Genomic DNA, 24,220 nt, shown 5'->3' with positions numbered 1-24,220 from the left:
AACTCCTTGTTAGAGAACCCACATCCTCTGTTGCTAGCAACCAGCCCAAGGTTTGAGAAAGGCCAGAGGAGCCTCAGTTAGATACCGTACAGCTTGGCTAGGAAGAGCCCAACCTCTGGTATTTTTTCTCATGATGGTTTGCACGATGACTAGCGTAACGCGACTCAATGCTCTATGTGAAGAAAAGGCTGCTTTAGTAGTTCGCAACTCGACATCCCTGTGGTTGAATACAACAAATTTGTCTAAGGACAGCACACCCAGGTGTATTCAAGTTATTTCAATAGCAACGGGCACCCGAAAAAACGGACAAACCGCGGGGCAGAACAACAAAGGTTCTAAGCCTAGAGTTTACACTGAACAAAGACCTGGGACAAAATGGCGCCCTCCGGGAGGAGCAAGAACGGGATAAAAGCTCCACGAGCGCTGAATATACACGCGTCCTCCCTCGCCCCGGGCTACGCTCAGGTCAAGCTGGCGTACACTGCTGCATCCAACGAGTGCTGCAGTTAGTCTCCACCCTCGTTTTCCGGCGGTCTTTGCGCACAAGCGCTCGAGGCCATACTCCGGAAGCCAGCTGCGCAGGCGCAACAGGCTCCGCCTCCCACGTATCTGACGCAAGACAGCTGTAATCGGTTCTCAATTTTATCCCGTGTGACCTTGAGTCTTTCCTCCGAAGAAGGACCGGGGCTGTCCGAGGTGCTGCCTTCATACGCCTTTTAACCCCGTCGCCTGTCAGTGAGCCCAGACCCACCGCGACCGGAACGGGAGGACACACTTTTTCCAACCGTCATGTTTCGGAGCACGTTATTGGTACTCTGTAACTCCGGGAGTGGCGGTTAAATAGTCTTTGGTCAGGCGGCGCCGGCGGCGCTTCAGTTTAAGAGCGGGCCTGCAGGTCGCAGTGACCAACTCCCGCCCCCTACCCCACGTGGTTGGAGGTTTCCAGAAGAGTTGCCTCCGCCGCGCCTCGCAGTTCCCGGCTATCCGAGCGCCTGTTTGCTGTCCTGTACTCCACCGTCTAGCCGCCATGATAAGCGCCAGCCGAGCCGCGGCCGCCCGTTTGGTCGGCGCCGCAGCCTCCCGGGGCTCCACGGTAGCCCGCCACCAGGTGAGGAACTGCTGGGCCTTCTCCGAGGGGCTCACGTTCTCGGGCCTCAGTGTGTCAGGCCGCGGCGTTCTGGGTCAGAATCCTCCGGCAGAGAGCTGGAGGAGGAAAGGAAGATAACAGGCCATCTGTGATTAGCGTTGCCGGTTGAGTTCCTTATTTGAAGTTTTGACTCCGTGGCTCGGGCCGTGCAGAGTCACACGCTAAGCGTTTTAGTCTCATCCTGTGAGATAGCGGGTAGTGGTCCTAACAGTCCGTTCTGTGGCTTTTTGGACAGGTTTGTTCTCTTTTGGAAAGGAGCCGCTACTTGTTATTTTCACGAGGGATCCAAGACTAGCTGTCCTTTTACGCAAATGTCCGCTTGTAAGATACAGTGTGTGCAGGGACCCTGTTGCTGTGATGAAATGGAGATAGAAAGGCACCTAAATAATAAGTAGGAAATCATAAGTAGAAGTAGAATCACTAAGTAGAAGGCTCCTTTTTCCTACAGAGGAACATTATGCCCAGTTAGTTGTCCTAAAATCGTTGGTGTAACATTGTCTTCGCTCGTTATTTCAGATCAAATAAAAAACAGTGGAATGGTTGCTCATTATCATCAGAAACCAAAAACGTGTCTTGGGATAACAGGAGTTACATCTCTATTTGCATTCACGTGGGTTTAAGGAAGGCTAGAAGTAGCCTGAGGTTAGGTTGTAACGAATCTCTTCCATCCTGGTTGGAAGCCACTCTTGAAATCCTTTTTTTTTTTTTTTAATTTAACTGCACAAAATTAATCCTAGGCTTTTTAAAGCAGTTGGATGGCAAAGTTATAAGAAGTGTACGGAATAAATCTTAAATCTGTACCTGCAGTACATGCATATTTAGGGCTTAGATGTGAATTGCTCCTGACAATGAAATTGAGAAGCATCTTAATAGTATCTTATATTGCACCTGTTCTCGACCAAGGGCAGTTTTCACCCCAAGGGAACATTTGGCAATATCTGGAGACATTTTTTTGTTGTCACAAGGTGGGGAGAGTAGAGTGCTACTGACTTTTAGTGAGTAGAGGCCAGAAATGCTGCTAAACATGAACAGCCCCTCGCAACAAAGATTTGACTCAGAATGTCAGTACTGAAGTTGAGAAACCCTGTTGTAATGCGATTCAAGACAACTTTATATCGATCTTCTTGGAAAATTTTGTACTATACTAAAATTTCTTTATTTACTACTATAATGCATCTTGTACGTGAAACTATCTTATTTCACTGTGCTTTATACATGGTAGTCCCGCAGTTAACAGAATGAAAGTCTCACAGTTTTAAATGTTCTCTGGAAGAATAATTGGAAGAAGCCCAGTTCTCTTAAGTAGTTGATGGCTGATAAACCTTTTTTTGTTTTTAGGATAGCTGGAACGGCCTTAGTCATGAGGCTTTTAGAATTGTTTCAAGGCGGGATTATGCGTAAGTGTAACTTCATTTTCTCTGAAAGATAATGCATATTGAACACCAAACCAGCTGCCCTAAATTTGATTAACTTTTTTTTTTTTTTTTTTTTTCAGAAAAATATACTACTTACCTGTATTTATTTATAGAATATGTAGTATTCTGTTGTTAATTCCTGTGTCATATATTATTTTCTTACATATTTTTATAGCAATTTTGGAGACCACTATTAAGATAACAATAATCGTGACGTTTTAAATATCTTACAGCTCAGAAGCAATCAAAGGAGCAGTTGTTGGTATTGATTTGGGTACTACCAACTCCTGTGTAGCAGTTATGGAAGGTAAACAAGCAAAGGTGAGCATGAATGATACCTGATGACTCCCCAGTTTGTAGTTTAAAAGCTTCTTTTAGTTTCTCAAAGACTCTTTAAGGTGAACCTTTTGTGCTTAATTGTATGGTGCTGACTGCTGAATGGATTTGACTTCCCAGGATAGAGTTTGTGTCTCCTGGTATAGAGGTTTGACCATTAGGTTTTGTTGGGGTGACTTGCACTGTTGATTACTCCTGTAGTCAGAATCTTGAATTTTTGTAAGTCAGTCAAACTGGTTGCAGAAACAGGCTAGAAGCAAGTGGAGCTCCAGGGAAGCCATGGGCTACATCCTAAATATGAAGCATGTTCTTAGGATCTCTACTGTCTCCAGAAGTAGGTATTTACTGTGACAGCATTCACAGAGCAGTAAAGCATGCCTATTAGTACTGTTCTTGAGCATCTGTTTTGTGATTTGGGACTTGTTTTATCTCTTAAACTTTTGATGCACAGACACCAGTGATGACTGGAACTTCATTTCGTGTCTTACCTTGGATGACAGGTGCTGGAGAATGCCGAAGGTGCCAGAACAACCCCTTCAGTTGTGGCCTTTACAGCAGATGGCGAGCGACTTGTTGGCATGCCAGCCAAGCGGCAGGCTGTCACCAACCCAAACAACACATTCTATGCCACCAAGCGTCTCATTGGCCGCCGATACGATGACCCTGAAGTGCAGAAAGACATGTGAGTAATAGCAAAAACAGTTGTTTGCAAGCGCCAGAAGAATCGTTAAGCACTTTGATTAGGATCCCCGGGTATAAGCCCTGCCCCTCTCAAAAGGGTATCACTTTTAAAAAAAATTCACTTCTGCCTTCAGAGATTAATGTTTGCTATGTATTAACATGATTATTTGAAGATTGGACAAGGCATTTCTGAGCCATATAATTTGGTGTTGAACGTGCATGTAAGGTAGATCACGGCATAGGTGCCATCAAGTGTTGATGTCTATGCAGAAAAACAAAAACTTGGGGAGGGGGTTGATCCCCCCCAACTAAATACATTGTAAGCATAGGTAGAGTTTCCTGTTGTGTAAATCTTGTTTTGTGGGAAGTAAAGACGGAAGCTTGCATGTTGCTGTGATGCTGAACAGGTTTCATCAGAGCTTCCAGACTAAGATGGACTAGGAAGAAATACATGGTGACCTACTTCTGAAAATCAGCCAGTGAAAACCCTATCACCCCATGGATTAGGGGCTGACTCAGTGTTAGCTAACAACAGCAAAGTGTTCATGTTTTGTCAGGATGTTTTTATGTGTTAGTGATTACATTCTAAGAATTTTCATCAAATGAATTCCTGAACTTCTCATTTGTTGGCCATGGTCTCTTGGGTAGAGGGCGGACATTCATGATGTATGGTAATGGTGTGGTTGGTTGCACTGGCAAGTTTTTTCAAGTACAGTTTTTACGTCTTTCAGTAAAAATGTTCCCTTTAAAATTGTCCGTGCCTCCAACGGTGATGCCTGGGTTGAAGCACATGGAAAACTCTATTCTCCAAGTCAGATAGGAGCATTTGTGTTGATGAAGATGAAAGAGACTGCAGGTGAGTAGAGTTGAGTTTACATCTGGGGGAGTTCAAAGAACTGGGTGGTTCCTCTGAGATCACTAGCTTCCATATCCCAGTGTCCGTTAGATAATAAGCTTGTGGTGTCTTTTGTACAGAAGACCTAGGAAAGGCAAAACTTTGTTATTCTTCATACTTTCTTACCGTTGCTTCCCCCCACCCCCAGTAGGGAGGTGTAGTGTTCTATATTGAAAGCCAGAACAACTATACATTGAGCTCTGGTCCCTGTTAGGTAAAACTTAGAACTTCCCGTTTGAAGAAACTGGTGACCGTTTAAGGTCTGACAGTAGGTCATTGATGATGAAGGACATTTCTGAGCATGTGTTCATGTTTGGTAGCTTGATTAACCTTTTTTAAAACGTTAAAGATGAGCTCTAGGGTTTTCAACCAGTATTGTAGTATTTTCTTAAAAGATGTCTACATTTTAGCTCACATGCTGAGAAACCAGAGTGTGTTGCTTATGGCTCCAAAAAAGGGTGATACAGTTGTTAGGATGTATTAGTAATTCTGTTGCCTACTTTATCTGACAAAATAACATTATTTAATTTTATTATTTATTCTTTTCCAGAAAATTATTTGGGGCATGCAGCAAAAAATGCTGTGATCACAGTCCCAGCTTATTTCAATGATTCTCAGAGACAGGTGAGGTCAATTAGCATTCTTACACATGAAAATTAATGGTACTTGGGAGACAAGGCTGAGAAAATGCTATTTTTTTGTTTGTTTTCTATAGGCCACTAAGGATGCTGGCCAGATATCTGGACTAAATGTGCTTCGGGTGATAAATGAACCCACAGCTGCTGCTCTGGCCTATGGTCTAGACAAGTCTGAAGATAAAATGTAAGTTTGTGCAGTAAATTCCACCTGAATGTGTGAAACTGAGTTTATGGAGTCATGAAACTTACTCTCAGTTGTCATCTTGATTTATTTGTGGTTGAGCTTCGTACTTAGACTGAAAATGTACTACCTTCATCTTGAGGCCATTTTTCATTCATTTCAAAATCATTCCTTTACTTATTTTTAAGTACTGGGCCATGATGATTCTTGCCTGCCTTGGTATGCATGTTGGCAAGTATTCATCCAAGAGTGTTGTTGATTATGGTCAGTTTCACAGTTTCTGAAAAGAAAAGAATTTATTTTATTTTAGCTGTGTGTGTGTGTTTACATGTTGGCAGTTAGGGCCGTGTGTTAACAGACATGTCATTTGGACAGTTGTAAAAATTTCGTTACTGCTTATTATCTACCTAAGGAAGAGAGGTTTGTGTTCATTTGGTTATTGAAATTTATACCCTTGTGGTAAGTTTTGTTCCTTAATTCCTTCTTTTTTATTTTTAGCATTGCTGTATATGATTTAGGTGGTGGAACTTTTGATATTTCTATCCTGGAAATTCAGAAAGGAGTATTTGAGGTGAAATCCACCAATGGAGACACATTCTTAGGTGGAGAAGACTTTGACCAGGCCTTGCTACGACACATTGTAAAGGAATTCAAGAGAGAGGTTAGTTACCGGTGTAGTTAGTGTGTAGATGTTGGGATATTGAGAATTTCCTTGTTCAGTTTGCTGTTTGCTTCATTTACATTTTTTTGCCCTTTATAGAGAATGATTTCTATTACTTTTCAGGTTCAGTGGCTTGACTGAACTATTCTGGTTATTGTCGTTCATATTGGTTGTAGATTTGTGTGTTTTATCCTGCTTTTTGTTTCATTTGGTTATGTCTGAGCAGGCAGGCTGTGCGTTCTTTGTTGTTTGCTCGTCTGTGGGCATGATAATTGTCATCCCCTTCTCCAATGGACAGGGTCAGTCACTCAGGTATGGTACAGCAGAGCAGGTCCAGCTGAAGGGGAGTTGCTGGGATAGGTTTTTTGTGGCATGTACCAGGGCTGACAGTGCAGACTGGGAATCAGTGCAGAGCAGGTTCCAGTAGGCTGTGCCTGTGTTGCGTGGGAGCGTGATGTTCAGCACACGGTGCAGTTAGGCAGGAAGGAGGGGGTAGGTTGTGATGTGTGGAGCTAAGATGGGTGTGGGAATTATGAGAGAGGGGAGAGAGGAACCGGAGACAAAGACACAAACAAAAAAGAGTGCTAAGGGAGCTTGTTATTGGAGTGGAGAGATGAGAGACTGAGAAATGGAGGGGGGAAGGAAAAGGGTAAAAGAAAAAATAAACTGTGAAACTGGAAATGAAGAAAGAAAAAATGGGAATAAGAGAGAGACGAAAACTAAACAAAAAAATGAAAAAACCAAAAACAAAAAAGAAATGTCCCCAGGGATATCCCTGTGCATCTGTGCAGAGTAACGGACTATGTCTTTCATATTGGGAACAAACAGCGGAGTTAAAAGGATATGGCAATCATTGTACAATATTGGAAAAAGAATTGTAGGAACTGCCTTTTTGAGCTAGAATTCTAGGGCTAGAAAGAACCAAGCATCAGTTCATCTTATGTAATCCAGGTACAGGTAGGTTATTTTTCCTTACAGATTTTTAAGAGAAATAAACAGTAATTCTTTTTGCTTGCTTGTAAAAGTATGACTCCACTTTGTGTTGTTCCAACTTCTTACTGCAGTTTAACATCTGCTTAATACTTGTGTTGTTTATCTTCCCTTTGTAGTCAGGGGTTGATTTGACCAAAGACAACATGGCACTTCAGAGGGTGCGGGAAGCTGCTGAGAAGGCCAAATGTGAACTCTCCTCATCTGTGCAGGTGAGATGTGGAAAAGTCACGGCAGTCTTGATGGGTATTTTCATTCTGAGTCTGTTGAATAGCATGTCCTAATTGGTCTAGTGTCAGTTTGGTTTTTTTGTAGTTTTCTGGCTGGTGGAAAAGCCATTTATGAGTAAAAGAGCAATATGGTCTTTAGTTTGTTTTATACAGATGAGCTGAAAATTTTTAACCACCCAAATCAGAAGTTGTGTTTACTGGAGCCAAATAATTATATTGATATGTAAATACAAGTGCACACACTTCTTTGCCTTTAAGTTAAAGACGTTGATGTTACTGCTTTGTATTGATATGTAGTATAGTAATGTATAAAATTAAAATTGTTAGCCTGGAATTGCTGAGGCTCTCAGAACTGCTACTGTCTTCACTTTAAAACATTTCGTCTTGTGAATGGGAGCCTCTAATTGGCCTTTTTTTAATTATTTCAGTCACCAATCTAGAAAATGAGGTTTGAAACCAGGTTTATATGTCTGCACAAGTTTTCCTCTGTGAGCATCAGATTTGTTCAGCTTCTGTTTAAGGTGTCAGCGTGATTTGCGGTTTTGAGAGGTGGAGCTTCACTTTGTCTTAACGAATAAGAACAGAATTATACAAACTATATTAGGTCTGGGTCAGAGACCCACCAAGATGGAAAGCAGGAGAACTATTTTCAGGTTCTTGGTTGACAACAGGAGAGCAGAACTTGTGAATACTGTAGTTGTTACTTGGATCTCCCACACTGGGAAGGGAAGAGGTATTTATAGAAGCTGTCATTGTGTTGGTAGAGTGGTTGCTGCTAATTAACCATCAATCAAACCAGGTTTTTTGTTTGTTTGTTTGTTTTTAAGCGTCTGTGAGGAGTGTCAAAATTATATAAACTCATCCATGGAGGTGCTTTGTCTTTGCTGTTATATGAGATGGCAGAACTTTGCAATATGATCGTTAGCTTTGAGATTAAAATATGCAGCACTGCCAGACGATAGCTGGTAATTCTTTCCAGGGACTTGACGCTTTTTCTTTTTCTTTTTTTAAATTTTTTGTATTGTACTTCAGGAGAAGGTTTACAGAACAAATACTTTCTCATTAAACAATAGTGCGCATTGTTTTGTGACGTTGGTTAACAACGCCACAACATGTCAACACTCTCCCTTCTCGACCTTGAGGACTTTTTTTTTGGTGAAAATATACATAGTGAAAGTTACGCCATTTTGGAAGTTTCTACATGTACAATTCAGTGACGGTGATTACATTCTTCAAGTTGTGCTGCTATTCTCACTGTCCTTTTCCAAATTATTCCATCACCATTATCTTCAACTCACTGTCCCCTAGGCTTCCCATCAAACCTTTTGAGTTGCTGTTGTCAATTTGATCTCACATCGATAATTCTTTTTTTTTTTTTTTTTGGTACCGTAGATGAAGGTTTGCAGAACAAATAGTTTCTCATTAAACAGTACACATATTGCCACGTGACAGTGGTTAACAGCCCCATGACATGTCAACACTGTCCCTTCTCTATCTTGGGTTCCCTATCACCAGCTTTCCTTTCCCCTTCTGCTTGCTAGTCCTTGTCCCTGGACTGCTGTGCCTCATTAGTCCTGTTTTGTTTTATGAGGCTGTCCAGTCCCCGGCCGAGCGGTGAACTTCAGGAGGTGCTTCGCCACTGAGCTAAAAGGGTGTCCAGGGGGCATACTCTTGGGGTTTCTCTAGTCTGTCAGGCCAGTAAATCTTGTCTCTTTTTTTGTGAGTTAAAATTCTGTACTACATCCTTTTCCAGCTCTGTCCAGGACCCTCTATTATGATCTTGGTCAGAGCAGTCAGTGGTGGTAGCCAGGTACCATCTAGCTATACTGGACTCAGTCTGGTGGAGGCGGTGGTAACTGTGGTCCATTAGTCCGTTGGACTAATCTTTTCAAACTGTGTTATGCCAGTTGAGCTAGGTGTTCCCCGAGACCATAGTCCCCACAGCCCTTCGCCCAGCAATTCAGTCCCTCCGGGAGTTTGAAAGTGTTTATGGAGCTTCCATGACCTTTCCTTGAACAAGTTGTGCTGGCTTCCCCAGTGATGTGTACTGTCTTAGCCTTCACCAAAGTTACCACTTATCTATTTGGTTCCCCCCACCCCACCCGTCCCATCCCTTGTAACCAGCAAAGATTGTTTCTTTTTGTGTGTAAACCTTTACACGACTTATACAGTAGAGGTCTCATACAATATTTGTCCTTTTGATTGACTTATTTCACTCAGCATAATGTTTTTCAGTTTCATCCATGTTATGAGATACTTCACAGATTCATCATTGTTCTGTATCTTTGTATAATACTCCATTGTGTATATGTACCATAGCTTGTTTATCCGTTCATCTGTTGATGGGCATCTAGGTTGTTTCCATCTTTTTTGCTATTGTGAACAAGTGCTTCAGTGAATATGGATGTGCATATGTCTATTTGTGTGATGGCTCTTATTTCTCTAGGATATATTCCTAGGCGTGGGATTGCATTTTGTAGTGCATTTTTTTGTGGTGCTGACGTTTTCTTTGTGCCTCTTACTCTTCTGTGCTACGTTCCTTTTGTTTGTGGTTTGTTTTTTTTTTTTTCCATTTCTTTTGCTTTTATAGGTTTTGTTTTTATTGAGACTTTATGTTTTTCTTCTTTACTTTGATGAGTAGGTTTGTTAACTTTCTTTGTGGTTACCTTGAAATTGACCCTTATCTTCCTAGATTTGAACCAGTCTATTATTACTTGGTATCCCTTGATTTCCTCTCCATTAGAAGGTTCTATACCTATACCGTTTATTCCCTCTTTTATTGTTTTGATGCTGTTGTCATTTACAGATTAACCTCTCTGGTCCCCTTTTGTAATTCTTTGGGTTTTGCATAGTCCTTAAGAGTTCATTTCCTAGGTTGGTGTCCTGGCTAGTACAATCCTGTGTCCTATATTCAGCCTGTGGTCTGATACTGTTTTTTCTCAGATTGAAGGACTTCCCTTTAATAAGTCTTGTAAGTTTGGTTTGGTTTTTACATTGTCTTTTAATTTCTGTTTATCTGGAAATGACCTAATTTCACCATCATATTTGAAGGAGAGTTTTGCAGAATATATTATTCTTGCCTGGCAATTTTTTTCTTTCAGTTTTTAAATATGTCATCCCATTACCTTCTTGCCTGCATGGTTTCTGCCGAATAATCCGAGCTTAGTCTTATTGTTTTTCCTGTGTATGTGACTTTTGTTTTTCTCGAGCTGCTCTCAGGAGTCTTTGTCTTTGATTTTAGCAAGTGTGATTATGGTATGCCTTGGTGATTTTCTTTTGGGGTCTATCCTGTATGGGGTTCATTGAGCTTCTTGGATGGTCAGTTTTTCATCTTTCATGATTTTGGGGAAGTTTTCTGTCAGCAGTTCTTCAGTGATCCTCTCTGTTTTTTCCCCCTGTTCTGGAACTCCAGTCACTCGCAGATTTTTGCTTTTGATTGTATCCCACATAATTCTCAGGGTTTCTTCATTTTTCTTTGTTCTTTTTTCTGATTTTTCCTCAGAGTTGTATCTAAGTGTTTTTCTTCAGTTTCTCTGATCCTGTCTTGCATTGTTTCAAACCTCCTCCTCAGCCCTTCTGTGACACTGTCCATTTCTGAAATCTTGTTTATCTTTTGGATTTCTAATTGTAGTTTTTGTATGATTTCTAGTTGTTAATTTATTTGAGCATTTTGTTCCTGTATTTCTTGAATTCTTCCATTTATTTTGTCTGTATTTTCCATGAATTTGTCTATTTTTTCCTCGTCTGTTTTTTGCTTCAACTCTTCAATAATTCTGAATATTAGAGATTTGATATCTCTTATCAGTTAGGTCTAGTGCCTTTTCTTCTGCTGGAAGGTCATCTGGTATTTTATTTTGGACACCTACTGGAACCATCCTGTCCTGTTTTTGTAAATGTTTTGATATTGTCTGCTGTCTTCGGGGCATTTGGTGTTTTTTTTCCTTGTTTACTGATTGTAGATTTGTTTGTTTTGTCCTGCTTTTTTGTTTCATTTGGTTACGTCTGAGCAGGCAGGCTGTGCGTTCTCTGTTGTTTGGTCGTCTGTGGGTGCGATATTTTTCACGTCCTTCTCCAATGGGCAGGGTCAGTCACTCAGGTATGGTACAGCAGGGCAGGTCCAGCTGAAGAGGAGTTGCTGTGATAGGATCTTTATGGCACGTACCAGGGCTGACAGTGCGGACTGGGAATCAGTGCAGGGCAGGTTCCAGTAGGCCGTGCCTGTGCTGCTTGGGAGTGTGATGTTCAGCACGTGGTGCAGTAAGGCAGGAAGGAGGGGGTAGGTTGTGATGTGTAGAGCTAAGATGGGTATGGGAAAGATGAGAGAGAGGTGAGAGGAACAGGAGCCAAAAACATTCACGCAAACAAAAAAGAGTACTAAGGTAGCTTGTTAGTGGAGTGGAGAGATGAGAGAGTGAGAAATGGGGGGAAAAAAGAAAGAAAAAAAAAGGTAAAAGAAAAAAATGAATAAATTGAGCAACTTGAAATGAAGAAAGACAAAAAAGGAAATAAGAGAGAGAAGAAAACTAAACAAAGAAATAAAAAGAAAAAAACAAGAAATGCCCCCAGGTATGTCCCTGTGCATCTGCACAGAGTAAGGGACTAGCTTCTAAGCTGCGTGGTACTGCCTGGCTAGAAGGGGCTCCCAGGCTGAGAAAAGAAAAAACAAACAAATCAAAACAGAACAAATCAGAGAAAACAAACGAAAAAGCCCCGGGGGTCCCACCAGCGTGGCAGCAGTTTCACAGTCAAGTGGTGTTTTGTAGCTGTTCAGGAAGAAGCAAAGATGGCGCACGGAGCCAGGTATTTGAGAGGAAGGAGGGGGAGGTGGTGAGAGGTAAGGAAGGAATCTAAAGAAGCTGAAAAAAGCAAGACCAGCAGCCGACAAACGGCACTCAGGGAGCTGGCCAGTGCAGGCAGGTGGAATCTAAGTGGCACTGGAGGGAAGCTCGTGCTTCCCAGCCAGTAGGCTGTGGCTGCAAGAAGCAGAGGAGGCTAAGTCGGGGTGAAGAAGGGTTGGGGGGTGGGAAAGCCTGTATCGCGGGTTACTGGTTGTTGTCTCCTGCTGGAAGCTCCGTGAAGCTGCTTTCTCATACCTCCTGTTCGCTGATCTCCGACAGGAGTCCAAGATGGCGGATCCATGCTGCGGTATCTGATAGGGGATCTCTGCACGTATCTCTCCTTGCACTCTGTTCTCGGTCAGTTTCTTATTCCATTCGGTGCTTGGCTGAGTTCTTTATCTCTTGATTTTGATGCTTAGGTTTCAGGATTGACGTGTGACTCTACTTGACTTAGTTTTTCTGATCTTTGCTGCGGAGGGATGTCGTGGTGCTTCTGACTATAGCACCATGTTGCCTGGAAGTGGGACTTGACACTTTTTGGGGGGGAATGTTGGAAGAAGTTTTAATTTGTGTGGCTGTATCCTATTGATAGGCATTTGGATTGCTTTCCAGCATTTTGCTACTATAGCAAAATATACTAAGTATGAGCATCCTATACATTCTTATTGCACACTTGTGAAGGTAAACCTGTAGGATAAATTCCTGCAAGCATTTATTACTCTCTTAGCATTTACAGTGTGGTGTGGGGAGATGGACATTGATCATAAAATTATGTAAGTAAATGTCAAACCAGAAGCAGTGTAATTTCAAGATTTAGAATGCAGACTTTGCAGCTTATATACTTACACACCAGTGTTCATTGCAGCAGTGTTCACAATAGTGAAAAGGTGGGAAAATCCAAGTGTCCATCAAAGAATGAATGGATAAACAAAGTGTAGTATATACACACAATGGAGTACTATTCGGCCATAAAGAGAAATGCAGTTCTGATACGTGCTGTAACAGATGAACCTTGAAAACATGCCAAGTCAAATAAGTCAGACACAAAAGTAGAAATGTTGTATGATCCCACTTACATGAAATACCTAGACAAGGCAAATGATAGAGATTGAAGTTTATTAGTGGTTACCAGGGGCTGGGGGAGGGGAAAATGCAGGTTCTGCAGTCAGACTGCTGGGGTTCAAATCCCTATTTCATCACTTACTGTGTGACCTTGGGTGAATTACTTAACATTTGTTTGATTTGTTACCTATAAGATGAGGGTAATAATGGTTCCTTCCCCGCTTAAGAGTTGTGAGGATTACCAAATTATTAATACATATAACGTGCTTACAACGTGTAGTAAATAAGTACTGTAAGTGTAAGCTATTATTAATTTTAACAAATGGTACAAAAGAAAGCCTTTTAATAGAGGAACCTGACCTAGGTGTTTGGCATACCAGACTAGCTTCTCTGAAAGATGAGATAACCAAGAAAAAGATAATGGGGACAGACAGCGTGTGTAAGGCTCTGAAGTGAGGAGGAGATGGCCTGAGAGAGGGCCAGCATGACCTAAGTGCAGTGAGGGTGAGAGAGCATGGAAGATGAGGCTAGAGGCTTTTTAGATTTGGGATTTGGTATGTCTCCTGAGATGAAATTAGTATAAACCACTGGAGAGTTTTAAGTTGGGGAAGTAATATTTTCTTTTTTGTTGTTTGTTTTGTTTTTAATCGTGCTTCAGATGAAGGTATACAGAGCAAGTTAGTTTCTCATTAAGCAATACACATACTTAGTTTGTGACATTGGTTGCCAACCCCACAGTGTGTCTCACACTCCGTTTCTCGGCCTTGGGTTCTCCGTTATCAGCTTTCCTATCCCCTCCTCCCTTCTCGTCCTTGCCTGTGAGTTAGTGTGCCCATCTAGTCTCGCTTTGTTTTATGGGCCTGTCTAATCTTTGGCTGAAAGGTGAACCTCAGGAGTGACGTTAGTACTGAGCTAAAAGGGCGTCTAGGGGCCATACTCTCAGGGTTTCTCTGGTCTCTGTCAGACCTGTAAGTCTGGTCTTTTTTTGTGTGTTAGGATTTTGTTCTACATTTATCTCCAGCTCTATCCAGGACCCTCTATTGTGATCCCTGTCAGGGCGGTCAGTGGTGGTAGCTGGGCACTATCTAGTTGTGCTGGGCTCAGTCTGGTAGAGGCTGTGGTAGTTGTGGTCCATTAGTCCTTTGGACTAATCTTTCCCTTGTGCCTTTGGTTTTCTTCACTCTTCCTTGCTCCAGATGAGGTAAGACCAGTGGCCGCTAACAAGCTTTTAAGATCCTAGACACTATTCACCAAAGCAGGATGTTGAACATTTTCTTTATAAACTATATTATGCCAATTGAGCTAGATGTCCCCTGAGACTATGGTCCCCTACCCTCAGCCCAGTAATTCAGTCCCTCAGGGAGTTTTTATGTGTCTATGGAACCTCCACGACCTTGCCTTGGTAGAGTTGTGCTCGCTTGCCCAGTATTCTGTACTGTCTAACCTTTCACCGAAGTTACCACTTATCTATTGTCTATTTAGTGTTTTTCCCTCCGCACCCCTCCCCTCCCTCGTAACCATCAAAGATTTTTTGTGTGTAAACCTTTTCATGAGTTTTTATAATAGTGGTCTCATACAGTATTTGTCCTTTTGTGATTGAGTTATTTCATTCAGCATAATGCCTAGAGGTAATATTTTGACTTGTGGAAAGCACTCTAGCTAAGGTGGAGTGGAGAATTGTTTGGTGAGTGGTCCTGTGGCAGAGGCAGCCTGAGTGGATATAGGAAGATGCTGGGAGGTTATTGTAGCACACCAGCTGATGAGAGAGGAACAGAGTGTGGTAGTGAGAGATGAGTGATGGATTTTAGAGAGGAGGAGGTGGTAAGCAGGACAGAACTTTGGGATGTTTGAGAGTTGGTATTCCTAGAATTTTTCAGTTTGTCATGAACTTTTAGAGTTTAGTTTTGCACTCATAACAGTAGCCACATGTGGGTGTTTAAATTAATTAAAATTAGATAAAGTTAAAAATTCAGTTTCTCAGTTGTACTGCCTCAGTTCAGTGGTTCAGTGTCTATATGTGGCTAATGGCTAGTGAATTGAACAGCACAGATAATGGATAATATTAGTTTATATAATCAACGTTTTGCAAAGAAAGAAGGAAATTGTCAACAGTGTCCTCTAAAGCAATACCCCGTATCGCTATTTTATCACTATTTCTACAGAGATTTGTTAACGGCAATTATTTATTAAGCATTTAACTGTCCAGGGTTTTTCTCCTGAAAAAGTGGTTAAGGATCTGGTCCCCTTAGTCTTTGCTTCTGACCTTGCTTTGATGTGAAGTTGGAGGGGAGTCAAAAGCAATTCCAGTACCGATGATTCACCCCTGGGACCGCTGTTTTCGGCATAATCGGTGGTAGATTTTGTTAGTCTAAATATTCTTACACATTATAAGATCACATGCCTTACTGGAATGTCGAGTTTATTAAATACTGGATGCTACATAGTGTGGCTGTAGCAGTGTTCGCTGCTCCCCGCAAATGTGACGGCAGTACAAGTCAGTCCTTGTACTTGTTTTTAGTAAGAACATTTCTGTAGCTTTCTTGCCATCTTCCTGAAACTTATAAAGTCAGGGTTGGTGGCAGGTTATTTCTTTCAGAGCAAAGCTTTTGACGTTTTTCTTCGTGTACATGGGATACTTTTAAAACTTGATGAAAGGGAAAGCATTGATAGTATGATCCTAAATGTATGTTTAGTGGCAGGATAGTTCTTTATTTCCTGAACTGAGATATTTCTGCCTTGTCTAGTCTCTTCTCTTTTGTTAATATAAAACCCATTGCTGAGGAGTCGATTCAGACTCATAGTGACCCTATAGGACAGAGTAGAACTGCCCCCATAGAGTTTCCAAGGCTGTAAGTCTTCACAGAAGGAGATTCCCACAGCATTCTCCTGTGGAACAGCTGGTGGGTTCAAACCACTGACATTTCAGTTAGCAGCTTAGCGTTTTACCGCTGCACCACCAGGGCTCCTTTTAATAATTGTGGACCTCATTAGAACAGATTCTGTGGTGCTTGTCTCTGGGGAGATAAGAGGTTGCATCTTAAAGAGTCACTGTTTGGTGGCTGTTCATTTAAAGTAGATCTTACCCTGTCTATGGCTTTCCAAGTTTTCTTGTCCTATAGTATGATCTTACATTTAACTGAAATAAACTTAACCACCTCTGGTGTCCCGACTAACATGCAGTTAAACACTTCCTTTGCAGACTGACATCAACTTGCCATATCTTACAATGGATGCTTCTGGACCCAAGCATTTGAACATGAAGTTGAGCCGGGCTCAATTTGAGGGGATTGTCACTGACCTAATTAGGAAGACTATCGCCCCATGCCAAAAAGCCATGCAGGATGCAGAAGTCAGCAAGAGTGACATAGGAGAAGTGATTCTTGTTGGTGGCATGACTAGGATGCCCAAGGTATGGACCCATGAAATTCCTGGCATAGAGAGGGCCAGCACATAATGTTTTCTTGGGACAGGTGGCTTATGTTGTATATCCGTTGCTGTTCAGTTGATTCCAACTCATAGTGACCCTATGTTGTGTAGGTATATACAGGATGACCTGAAAGGGGGATGAGTTTGTGCCCTTACTAAAGAGTTCTTCGCGGCCTTTTTTAATTCAAGGGTATAAGAAAGGGCATTAGAAGGACAGAATGTCTTTGTGGTGATAGTAGGGAGGGTCCTAAACTTAAGTCTCACAAAAAGTTTAAGAATGAAACAATGTTTGAGATCAGAGGTAGCTTAAAACCTTGGTACTAACTAGTCTTGAGGAGCTTTTGGACAGATGTCTATGCAGTATAGTGTCAGGGGTTTCTAATTGCATCTCTTACAACGAAGATTTGTGCAGTGATGCATTTTATTCATCAGTACATCATTCTGAAAAGACAGGTGTGTAGAAAACTAATGACTGAGCACAGAACCTGTTGGAGGTATAATTCTTGCTTTGTAGCCTAAGCAGAATTGTCTTGGTCCTAAGTTGATGACCTGAATATTTTCTTAATTTTTCTTTTGGAATACAGGAGCTTAGGAAAATATGAACAGAGTAAGCCTGGTAGGGGGCTTTAGCCAGGAGGATACCTTAGTATTAGTAAATTATTCCAGATAATATTCAAATAGCATTTTTTTTTAGTGCTAGTAAAATAACCTGGCAGTGGGGGAGGAGACGACACACACCCTACATTGGCACCAATGTTGAATTATTACTAGGCTTCTTTTAAATTGGTCTTTAGCTGATGGGTGGACGTGGAGGACTTGGACTGTACAATTTCTAAGTTCCCTTGCCTTGCATCTTCTAAAGTGTGTGATAAATTTATATTGGGTCATTAACAAAAACTTAACTAGAAGTATAATTTGAGTAAACATTCTTAGATCTGAAACAACCTGTCCTGAGATTGGCTGGGGCTTGGGACAGAAATGCTCTCTCTCCTTCTTCCCAGGCAGTGGCCCTGAGTAGTGGGTGACAGATTCTTTCTTCTTGATGCTCAGGTTCAACAGACTGTGCAGGATCTTTTTGGCCGAGCCCCAAGTAAAGCTGTTAATCCTGATGAGGCTGTGGCCATTGGAGCTGCCATTCAGGGAGGTGTGTTGGCTGGTGATGTCACAGATGTGCTACTCCTGGATGTCACTCCCCTGTCTCTGGGTATTGAGACTCTGGGAGGTGTCTTTACTAAACTTATTAACAGGAACACCACTATTCCAACCAAGAAGAGCCAGGTAAGAATCACCCCTCCTTACCTTGTCACAGAGACATTAGCTTCTGTGACAGATGTGATTGCAATCATTTTAGTGAACTTTTCCAGAAAACTTCGCTTTTTGGTAATAGTCCAGACTAGTTGACTTTGGGTATTGAGAATTTTTTTTGTTCCTGGAAAAGTTCTCCTTACCTGTCAGCCAGCAGTAATGATTATAGGGAGGGCATTGATAGTGTCTCTTTCACAGGATTAATGTAACTTGCCAAAAGGAGCCCCAGCGTTTGGGACTGATTCCTTGTACTCTTTCTGTTCTTAAAGGCACTGTAAAAAAAAAAAAAGCCTGAGCAGGACTAAGGGAGTGTGTGCTTATGGCTGAATGATGGGGTGCACTGGGGCCCCAAGATACCAAGCAGGGCAATTTGGAGATGGCTTGGTCTTAAAGTATTAAGACGACTTATTATGTCCTGGCTTTTCCAGTCTTTTTTTCCCTGAAAAATTGTGGCTGTTGCTGTATTTGTGCAATGATGTATTTGCCAACACATCATTCTGAAGAAAAGTATGTGTGGTGACTTTCTGTGACTGAGCACAAGATATATCTCCTTTCTCTGACACGTTTCCACAGATGAGCATGTTTCAGCATCTTGTTTTTTAGCTGCTTCACTTGAGGCTTCTGTGCTAATGCTGCATCTTTGTAAAATGCGTTTGCTTGACGGAAATAATAGTTACTGTGTGCCCTTTTGCTGTCCGAATCCTACTCCTGTTCCCTGCAAAGACTTAAGCCTTTGTTTTGAACATAGTGTACGTTTAGGACCTTTACAATGTTGGGATGTGAATTTCTATTTCTGGCTTCCGTTTTGTCTGCAAAAGGGAAGTAGTTTAATCACACTGCCAACCCAGGAAGTTTCCTTCCTCCCTAGGTATTTTCTACAGCTGCTGATGGACAGACTCAAGTGGAGATTAAAGTGTGCCAGGGTGAGAGAGAGATGGCTGGAGATAACAAACTTCTTGGACAGTTTACTTTGGTAGGTATTGTGAATTCTGGATATTGTGCTCCTTAATCTCTTCACTATAAAGTTAGACTATATTCTGTTCTCTAAAAATAAGACAATAAACTGTTGACATACATAGACATGTGCCATGTTCTTAAGAAGGTATGCAGAGGAATTCACCAATGGCTTCACTTTTTACCTGAAAACCTTGCTTGTTCTTGTTGGTTAGGAACTTCATCAAGAAGTGGATAAATATCTCAAAACTATTGCCCTAAAATAATCTTTAAATCTTAAACCAGAAATATCCCCTAAGTCTTCTTAAAACCATAGTTTAGCTTAACTAGTAAAGAATGTCTGCCTTGAGCATTGTGTTCTTTCAAGATCTATCTATATGGGATCAGAGTGACAACAGCAACTCGAAAGATTAGACAGGAACCTTAGGGAGCAGTGAATTTATGTTAATGGGTGAGGAACAACTTAGAAAAGGAGGGTGAGAGTGGTTGCACAACTCGAAGGATGTAATCAGTATCAGTGAATTGTCCACGTAGAAAATGTTGGTGTATGTTTTTGCTGTGTATATTCTCAACAAAAAAATAAATCATTAACCACTCCCCCCACCAAAAAAAAAATAGTTGATAATTAAGAGCCAGGGAAATAATGCAGAAATAGTGCTAGCTGAGAGGAATACCTGATTTTTCCTGATTACTAATTTAAAAGGCATTTGATTTCATTCCTGGTTTCTGATCATTGCTTTATTGGTTCTTTGTGAGATGAATAGTGGTGGGGAGATTTGTTAATTTACTGCACCCCCAGATACATGCAGTCATTAGTATGGTTGCTTGTTATAGCCAATCTTCACTGGTATGATCCCTTTTCATTAGGCAGCAACGAAACTACTACCCTCACTTGTAAGTTTGGGGTTTTGTGCATTTAATTAAATGAAGATCTTACATGTTACTCCCAGGAATCAAGTGAATTAGTCCCCCAGAAGACTGTATAGGTTTGGAAATGTAGCACTGGACCCCTCTGTGAGTGGAGCTTATTCTGGATATTTTTGGATTTTAGATTGGAATTCCCCCAGCCCCTCGTGGAGTCCCTCAAATTGAAGTTACATTTGACATTGATGCCAACGGGATTGTACATGTTTCTGCCAAAGATAAGGGCACAGGACGTGAGCAACAAAGTAAGTCCTCTTATTTATCAGATTGTAAGAGTGGGGTAAGGGACCTTAGAGTTCCTTTGTTAGGAACTAAAGTCTCTAGGTTGTACCCAGTCTTAGGGTAAGATGCCCCTTTTCTACTCTGTTTTAAGATTCACATTAACAAGTGTGTTTATTCCCCCAAACAGGCAAGCACCAAGCCTCTGGATTATTAAAGTTCCAGTAGGCAGACCAGTTGGTCTTTGTATATTTCAAACCTTTGATTTCTTGTTTACTGTAGGACGACAGGGTATTCTCCTTCTTCCTAATTTGCATCAAGATTGGCTACTCTGAGCAGGAGTACTCTTTTTCTTAATGTGGTAGAGGAATAAGAGGCATATACTTTACTGGGGAACTAATAAAATACTTTTTTTTTTTTTAAATTACAGTTGTGATCCAGTCTTCTGGTGGGTTAAGCAAAGATGATATTGAAAATATGGTTAAAAATGCAGAGAAGTATGCTGAGGAAGACCGGCGAAAGAAGGTGATCACTTTCAGCCTTCTCATTTCTGAGCTTCTTAATCTTTGTAAAGGTGGGAGGTAAAAGTAGGGGTTTGGACATGTGTCATTGAACTTACCTCCTCCTTTGATCATAACTCTTGCTGGAATCCCTTTCTTACTTCTTCCCTTATCAAAATTCTCATGCTACAGAATCCAGCTCAAATCCTTCTTGAAGCTGTCACAGACTACCCCACACCACAGCAGTTTCTCCCTTTTACTGTTTTTACTCTGTAACTGTAAGCACTTTGTATGTACTAGTCAGCATATTGTCTTGCCCAGTGTGGACACTGAGCACACTTTGTTGATTGGGAAATCTTCATTTGTACCAAACTTCTAATATGTTTCAGGAACGAGTTGAAGCAGTTAACATGGCTGAAGGAATCATTCATGACACAGAAACCAAGATGGAAGAATTCAAAGACCAATTGCCTGCTGATGAGGTGAGTTCTATTTTTAAATGGCCCAAGAAGTTGGGAGGCATTGTCACTAGCGTCAGTAAAGTTCACTGCACTTTGTAGTCTTAGTAGAGGTTTAGTTTTTAACAAATGTTTCTGAATATGACTGCTATATGGAATGAACAGTAGACCTTGAAAAAGGATTTTTTTGTTTTGTTTTCTAAGTGCAACAAGCTAAAAGAAGAGATTTCCAAAATGAGGGAAATCCTAGCTCGAAAAGACAGTGAAACAGGAGAAAATATAAGGCAGGCAGCGTCCTCCCTTCAGCAGGCATCTTTGAAGCTCTTCGAAATGGCGTACAAAAAGGTAACGGGCTGCAGGGTTCTGCTTAATGTAGATTTTGCTTCTAACTTGATGTAACTGCTCTTGATTACTGTTACGGGTGGCTCCCTGCACAGCCATTTATGGAATTGGGAGTATTAGAGTTGGAAACATCTTTCTTGCTTTTTTGACTCTTGGGTCAGGGATGGGGTCAAAGGGAAAGAATCACAGAAACCAACAGTAGTGTACAAGGGGGGAAGGAGGATAAGATAGATGAAGAATATGTGCTTCCTTCATTTTGGAGTTCAGCGAAGAGAATGGAGAACAAGCTATCAGCCCTAACATAAAGTCTGAGTTCCTCTCAAATGTTTTCTTAACAGATGGCATCTGAGCGAGAAGGCTCTGGAAGTTCTGGCACTGGGGAACAAAAGGAAGATCAAAAGGAGGAGAAACAGTAATAGTAGTAAACGGGAGCAGAAAGGAAAACATGTTATGATGCTTGGGAGTGAAGGGATTTCCTGAGCAGAATGGGCAAACTTCAGTCTTACTGTGTTTTTGCAGTATTCTATATATAATTTCCTTAATATGTAAATTTAGTGACTGTTAGCTAATGATCATTTAATGAGTGATAAATTCCAGCAGTACAAAGTTCACAATGTTCTGTCCCTAGCCTATCATTTTTCAGCTGCATGTAAAAGAGGGGAGGGGGAAAACGATGTGTTGATCATTATAAAGACTTAACATTGTTTTGTGCTGAAGTGGCCGTATTTTCAAGGGGGGCACGAAACCGTCCCAGACACAATGGAAGTAGTCAGCTGTAGACGTCGAGAGAGACCATACGGGATGAGATCCTTCTAGTTAGCAGAGTAGTGTTATATTGGCCCCGTATGTACATGGAGTCCTTCAACTGAGGCCTTGCAAGGCAAGCCAGCCATGTCTATTGGTAAGTGGGGTGGAGAACCTTCATCAATGGAAAATTATAAGCTAGTTATTTGTGTTAGGTACAGCTTTTAAAACAAGGTAATAATGGGCTCCCTAACTTTTCCTCATGCCTATTTTTCTAGCTACCTTCTGGTCTGTGTTGGCTGGCACCTACATCACCTACATTTTTGATTGTTCTTTTTGATCCATTCTGGATTTTTAAAAAAAAAATAAATATGAAAATCATTTTATCTCGTTTGTAAAGGGTGAGGCGCTAAGATTTAGCTTCAAGAATGTGGTATGATTCATGCTTCCTGATTGCCTAACCTAGAGTCACTTGGGAGACACAGGATTATGCTAACCCAGGCTAAGATTTGAAAGGGCTGGTATAATGAAATAATAACCAGTATTACCATGGGCAAATTGCCCATGAGTAGGTGTGAACATATAACAGTATTTCAGTTACCTACCAATGAAGCTGCCATTACAACCAACAGCCTTCAAAGGCAAAAACAAATTGTTCTTAAAGTACAATCTCCCTTTTGTCGTAATAAGTGCTTAAAAGTTTCCAAAAGGAACTTCTAATTTCCCTCTTAATCCAACGCCCTTTTCGCAAGTGGTCTAATTTCAGTAAATTGCTTCTTATGGTTGCTCCCAGAGTCAGTGACTCATATCACCCTTTAAGGTATACCCAGAATCACCATCTCCACTCCTACCACTTTAGTATAAATCACCACGTAGTTACTGCAAGTTTTAACTGGTCTCTCCACTCACTCACACCCTTGCTACCTTGGTCTTTTCCCACAGCAGTCAGATCACTTCACACTCCTGCTCAGAGCTCTTCCTAAGACCTACGTGCTTCACATGAGCTGCCCCCACTACGTTCTCCTTTTTCTTCATAGCTGCCAACTACAATTTGATCTCATGGCCCTTGCCCTTGGCTGGAAATAGCCTTCTCAGGTATCTGCTTGGTGCTCTCCCTCATTTTTTTCCATAAGGTTATGAAAGACATAAAATAGCAGCCCCTCCCTGAATTCCTGTCATTTTCTATCCTCTTTACCCTTTTTGTTTGTCCTTTTGAGGCTAGAGACTTTTGCTTACTGCTATTACCTAAAACAATGCCTGAAGCAATGAGTCTCCCCACTGTCCAAAAATGTGGGTGGTTTAGTTTTTCTAAGTCCCCCACCCCTTTTTTTTTAATGTATGTATAAATTGTGTTATCATCTGGGAGCAACTTATACCAAATCCAGAAACTAGTTAATTGGTAAAAGATGAAAGTTCTAAATTGGAAAAATCCAAGGAGAAATTGATAGTGGTATTTTTAAAAAATGTAGCCTGGAATTTTCCTGGGCTAGCCAAGGATAGGAGTGACCAGAAAAATTAATTTGCAACCCTATGATTTATACTTTCCTGGATACAGAGTCCAAGTCTATTGCCAACTCATTCTATGTAACCTTAAGAAAATTATGCTATTTACCTATATTTTTTCATAAACTTTTTGTTTTGAAATTTTCGAACCTATTTAAAAAATTCTGAGAATAGGAGTAGACATGTCTTATACCTAGATTCACCAATTAACATTTGGCTACATTTGCTTTATGTATACACACCAAAAAAAAAAAAAATAGCCGATGCCATTCCAACTCATGGCAACCCTTAGTGTTACAGATTGCCAGGTCTTCTGCCTTGCCACTGGGTAGGTTCAAACTGCCAACCGTTAGGCCAGAGGTTGAGCACAAACTGTTTGCACCCACACGCGTACGTGTTTTTTTCCCCCCTTGAACATCATGACACTTCCACTCCTAAATACTTCAGTATTTATCTTGTAAGCACAGGACTTTCTCCCCAAAACTATCAAAATCAGGAACGTTAACTAGATACAATGCTATTATCTAATATACTATCCATATTTAAATTTTCTTAATTGACTCAAGGATCACACATGACAGTTGTGTTTCCTTTAAAAAGTTTCTTTGCCTTTTTTGTCACGACCTTGACGTTTCTGAAGGGTATGTTGGCGATTTGTTCTGCAGAATACCCCTTGTTTGAATTTGGTTATTCCTTTGTACTCAGTCTGGTCACACATTATTGGTAGGAATACTACACAGGTGGTGTGTCCTTAGTGCATCAGTTACTACA

The 24,220-nt window shown here is 41.2% G+C and overlaps 1 protein-coding gene and 2 non-coding genes across 3 annotated transcripts; all 3 read left to right on the top strand.

The window, feature by feature from the left end:
- The first annotated feature begins 741 nt into the window (after positions 1-741).
- HSPA9 (heat shock protein family A (Hsp70) member 9) lies at positions 742-22,327 on the top strand. The gene is made up of 17 exons (XM_004381047.3): positions 742-1,108; positions 2,486-2,544; positions 2,796-2,883; positions 3,399-3,580; positions 4,311-4,435; positions 5,025-5,098; positions 5,190-5,296; positions 5,792-5,954; positions 7,064-7,156; positions 16,274-16,483; positions 17,551-17,778; positions 18,674-18,778; positions 19,811-19,928; positions 20,333-20,427; positions 20,792-20,884; positions 21,065-21,205; positions 21,541-22,327. The coding sequence occupies exons 1-17, from the start codon at positions 1,028-1,030 to the stop codon at positions 21,616-21,618; spliced, it is 2,040 nt and encodes a 679-aa protein (XP_004381104.1). The 5' UTR covers positions 742-1,027; the 3' UTR covers positions 21,619-22,327.
- Positions 16,907-16,981, top strand: LOC111821387 (small nucleolar RNA SNORD63). The gene has a single exon (XR_002824820.1). It is a non-coding gene; the product is annotated as a small nucleolar RNA SNORD63 (small nucleolar RNA).
- Positions 18,273-18,344, top strand: LOC111821388 (small nucleolar RNA SNORD63). Its single transcript, XR_002824821.1, has one exon. It is a non-coding gene; the product is annotated as a small nucleolar RNA SNORD63 (small nucleolar RNA).
- Positions 22,328-24,220: the final 1,893 nt, after the last annotated feature.

Source organism: Trichechus manatus, unplaced genomic scaffold (genome assembly GCF_000243295.1).
Source record: "Trichechus manatus latirostris isolate Lorelei unplaced genomic scaffold, TriManLat1.0 scaffold00080, whole genome shotgun sequence".
NCBI classification, from domain to species: Eukaryota; Metazoa; Chordata; class Mammalia; order Sirenia; family Trichechidae; genus Trichechus; species Trichechus manatus.
Note: the sequence above shows the minus strand (reverse complement) of the source record. Positions and strands in the feature narration are given on the sequence as shown.